Source organism: Cherax quadricarinatus, chromosome 2 (genome assembly GCF_038502225.1).
Source record: "Cherax quadricarinatus isolate ZL_2023a chromosome 2, ASM3850222v1, whole genome shotgun sequence".
Lineage (NCBI taxonomy): Eukaryota > Metazoa > Arthropoda > Malacostraca > Decapoda > Parastacidae > Cherax > Cherax quadricarinatus.
In genome coordinates this window covers 20,452,691-20,457,622 of record NC_091293.1, presented here as the reverse complement: position 1 = coordinate 20,457,622, position 4,932 = coordinate 20,452,691, and the positions used below count along the sequence as shown (strand labels likewise).

Below are 4,932 nucleotides of genomic sequence, written 5' to 3'. Positions count from 1 at the left end.
GGATTTTGGGTCGCAACTCAAAGCAAAAAACCGACCGAGCGATGGCTAGTAACTCGGAAAACTCGTATGTTGGGGCACTCTTAAGTCAAAGTACCACCGTACCTTCTACCTGTATAAACAAATCATGTGTAACATAAGCAGTTAGCTGCTGATATTTGCACAGAGCTTCCAGGAAGTGATGAAGGATCTTGTATGAATGTCACTCTCAAGAAAAGCAAAAAGAAAAACTTTATGTGAACTTAATCAGTCTTTGCGATATCAACATGGCTCTCAGGTTAGGCAAATCAGGAATAAATCTTGCTTAAGTTTCACAATCTCCATAGTCTCACAGCAAGATAACAGTAAATCAAGACAGAAATGGGACAACATTTCATGTCAAAAGAATACTAAATGTATAACAAGGACAACAAACAATAAGAGGTATAGCCATACTATAGCATAGCAGCACCATGATGTACAACTTATGCAGTACATAAAATACATGTGTAAGCCATAGATCAGGGCAAATGGAGACAAATGGGTTCAGGGATTTGATGTGTTGGTAAAATGTGAGCAAGGTTAATACAGGTCTCCCTCAACATTCACGTTTTCAGCTTTCGCGGGCTTCACACATTCGCGATTTCCCAACCGCCAAATTCCCAGCCACCAAATTTCCAGCCACCAAATCATATTCAAGTTTCACGCCACCTGCGAGTCCCTACTACCCTCCCACCGACCCCCGCAACTGGCAGCCAGCCCTCCCACCACTCAGAGTGGTGAGTGTTTTGTTTGTTCATTATTTGCTATTAAACTACAGTATAAATAATGTAAACCCATTCATGACTGTATATTGGAATGGCTATTCGGACAGGTATTAGACGGTGACATCATGTGTTTACTCTTGAACACAGCAAAGAATCAAACATTTCTGCTACTGCTAATAATAACAATAGTAACAATAGTAATAATAATAATAATAATAAAAAAAAAATTATAATAATAATAAATACGATATAATTGAAGAATGAAGTTGTACAAAAATACAAGGGAGTGGTTGACACATCGTCAGTGTGGCTTTGTTTATGCTGGAGTGAGCATTAGTTTCCCTGCTCTTCCAAACATTTCACAATAATTCATTGTGTTTGCTGCTAGTAGATTGAGTGCAGCTGGAGTGGTAGAGGCAGTGGTTGAGGCAGCGATTGAGGCAGCTGTTGAGGCAGCTGTTGAGGCAGCGATTGAGGCAGTGGTTGAGGCAGCTGTTGAGGCCGCGATTGAGGCAGTGGTTGAGGCAGCGGATGAGGCAGCTGTTGAGGCAGCTGTTGAGGCAGCTGTTGAGGCAGCGATTGAGGCAGCGATTGAGGCAGTGGTTGAGGCAGCTGTTGAGGCAGCGATTGAGGCAGTGGGTGAGGCAGCTGTTGAGGAAGCGATTGAGGCAGTGGGTGAGGCAGCTGTTGAGGCAGCGATTGAGGCAGTGGGTGAGGCAGCTGTTAGAGGCAGTGGGTGAGGCAGCTGTTGAGGCAGCGATTGAGGCAGCTGTTGAGGAAGCGATTGAGGCAGTGGTTGAGGCAGTGGTATTTAATAACATACATATTATTAATAACATGTATTATTATTATTAATAACATGTACTATTATTATTTATAACATATATATTATTAAATACCACTGCCTCAACTGCTGAATTATTGTGAAATGTTTGGAAGAGCAGGGAGACTAATGCTCACTCCAGCATAAACAAAGCCACACTGATGATATGTCAACCACTCCCTCGTATTTTTGTACAATTTCCTTCTTCAATTATATCGTATTATTATTATTATATTATTATTATTATTATTATTATTATTATTATTATTCTTTGCTGTGTTCAAGAGTAAACACATGATGTCACCGTCCAATACCTGTCCAAATAGCCATTCCAATATGCAGTCATGAATGTGTTTACATTATTTATACTGTAGTTTAATAGCAAATAATGAACAAACAAAACACTCACCACACTGAGTGGTGGGAGGGCTGGCTGCCAGTTGCGGGGGTCGGAGGGAGGGTAGTAGGGACTCGCAGTGGTTGAGGAAGTGGTGGAGGCATTGGTGGAGGCAGCGGAGGAGTCTGTGGTATTTAATAACATACATGTTATTAAAGCATAACATGTATATATTTATTACAATTTATGACATTTTCATGTATTTTATGATTGTTCATGGTTCAACAAGTTAAGGAAGCAGTATTGTATTATATTTCCCTACAATATATTGGGGCACCAAACATTCACGGTTTTTCAACATTCGCGAGGCTCTTGATCCCCTAACCCTCGCGAATGTTGAGGGAGACCTGTATTTATAAACCGATTCAGGGGAAACCCCTTAACTGGACTTAGAGGTGGAAATTAGTGCCTGCACTTCGCAGTAGAGGTAGGTATGTTACAGATGTTCAGAGGATCATTTGAATCAAATGTGGTTAAAAAATTAAAGGTATTCAAATTCCCATTTCTAGAGTCTTATATTATAGGAACGATAAGCCTGCAAGGGTCATTCATTGCAAGGCATAGAACCTAGAGTTTCAATCTGCTAACTGCACCCCACATCTCTAAACAGTCAGGCTATTGGAGAGTGACCTCATACTTCAAGTCAGTGAAAAAATTTTTTTAGACAAAGCAGATGGAAAGTAGCAAAGAAATATGCCACATCTCTACTTCATAAAGGAGAGTATACAGAAATATAAGATTAACACAAGTCTTACCTGTCCAGTTTTAGTCTCTCCAGCAGCATTTATGACCCAATCCCAATCCTCTTCTCCAAAAGCTGCTGCACATGATGCTGCAAAAAAATTTATAACAAAAAGTTAAAATCCTGTGAAAAAATAAGCCTTTAGACTTTTTGTACTTTGAAAGGATTGCCATTTTTTTTCCTTTCTGTTTCAAACATTAGGCTAGCTGGTACAATATACAGTGGAACCTCTGTTTTCATGATTAATTCATTCCAGAAAGTCTGACAAAAACCGAACTGTACAAAAACTGAAGCAATATTTCCCAAGAGAAATAATGTAAATCCAATTAATCCATTCAAGACACCCAAAAATATTAACATAAAATATATTTTATAGAGAATAACTGCGGTTTTACATACAGAAAACAACGAGAAATACATGTAAATATAAATGACTAATGATATCGATAAATGAACCTTTAACATCACTTTTACCTTTATTGAAGACTTGTTGGCGTATGGAAGACAGCAAGGAGGGGAGAGGGGGAGGTTACTATTTGGAAGGGGAATCCCCGTCCATAGGACTCCAGGTATCAAGGCTCTATCCGGGGTTACTTTCCTTCTTTGTCTTTTACTGGCACTAGGACTAGCTTGAGTCACTGGACTCCTGCCGCACAAAAAAATTTGTCCAGAGAGGTCCATTTCTGGTATCTTTAAGATTTGCCTAAAATTGGACAAGGCATTGTCACTGAACATTTTGCAGATGTGGCTTGCAACAGCTTTGTTAGGGTGATATTTCTCCACAAAACTTTGCAACTCATTCCACTTTGCACACATGTCCTTAATCACTCAAGAAGGTACATTCTCCCCTCTCTCTTCCTCCTCCTCTGAAGCAATTTCCTCAGGTGCAGTCTGTTGCTGTTCCAGTTGAAGATCTTGCAGCTCTTCAGTGGTTAGCTCTTCCCTGTAGTCGTCCACCAACTCTTCCACATTCTTGCCACTCACATCCAACCTCATGGACTTCCCCAAAGACAATAGCTTCTACAATAGGTGTAGGGTCATCAGAGTCAGCCTCAAACCCTTCAAAATCCTTCTCGAGGGCACATTCTGGTCCACGCATTCTGTGTGGACGTGGGTAGGCGGACGTATTTTGTACGGCGGACCATTGTCAACTCTAAGAAAACTGAGCGGATGTATGAAAACTGGGACAATTTCTACAAAAAAAGTTGTTGAAAACCCGAATCCTACGAAAACCAGAGCATACAAAAACCGAGGTTCCACTGCATTTAATTGCACCCAGCATTAGGAATCTGCAGCTAGTATCTGCTGGCTGCCCAAAGTTAAGGGTGTCAGGCAAAGTGGTTTATCGCACCAGAGCTTGACTCCCTGCCTGGCTAAATGGTATTCATCACACACATTTTAACTTTCAATCATTTAACACTGGTCATCACTGACCCAGAAAAGACGAAACACTTTAAGCATCACTCGCTGTATCACTGTCTAACCAGAGTGGCACTGATACTACAGTTTAAAATTGAAAAATATCCTCATCCGTCCTTCAGATTGCAGGCACTCCTAGACCCACTCTTGGGCAGCAAATCAAAATTTAATGCCTATATCTAAGACATCCTAGGTAGTAGGCTGGTAGACAGCAACCACCCAGGAAGGTACTACCGTCCTACCAAGTGAGTGAGATGGAAACCTGTAATTGTCTTACACGATGGTAGGATTGGTGGTGTCCTTTTTCTGTCTCAAACACGCAAGATTTCAGGTACGTCTTGCTACTTCAACTTACACTTAGGTCACACTACACATGCATGTACAGTGGACCCCCGCATAACAATATTAATCCGTTCCTGAGAGCTCATTGTTATGCGAAATTATCGTTATGCGAATGAATTTTCCCCATAAGAAATAATGGAAATCAAATTAATCCGTGCAAGACACCCCAAAGTATGAAAAAAAAAATTTTACCACATGAAATATTAATTTTAATACACACAAACTGAAAAAGGCATGCACAATTACATGACACTTACCTTTATTGAAGATCTGGTGATGATTGATGGGATGGGAGGAGGAGAGAGTCTTAGTGTTTAGAAGGGGAATCCCCTTCCATTAAGACTTGAGGTGTCAAGTCCTTTTCTGGGGTTACTTCCCTTCTTCTTTTAATGCCACTAGGACCAGCTTCAGAGTCACTGGACTTCTGTCGCACAACACATCTGTCCATAGTGGCCTGTACCTCTCG

At 40.8% G+C, this 4,932-nt stretch overlaps 1 protein-coding gene across 1 annotated transcript in view; it reads right to left on the bottom strand.

Moving 5' to 3' along the window:
- LOC128688212 (uncharacterized) overlaps positions 1-3,804 on the bottom strand; it is a 199,318-nt gene extending 195,514 nt beyond the window's left edge. The window contains exons 1-2 of the mRNA XM_070089638.1: positions 3,690-3,804; positions 2,719-2,795 (exon numbers count right to left, since the gene is read on the bottom strand). Coding sequence (XP_069945739.1) covers positions 2,719-2,795; positions 3,690-3,804 — 192 coding nt within the window. The remainder of the gene's footprint in view (positions 1-2,718; positions 2,796-3,689) is intronic.
- Between the last annotated feature and the right edge of the window lie 1,128 nt (positions 3,805-4,932).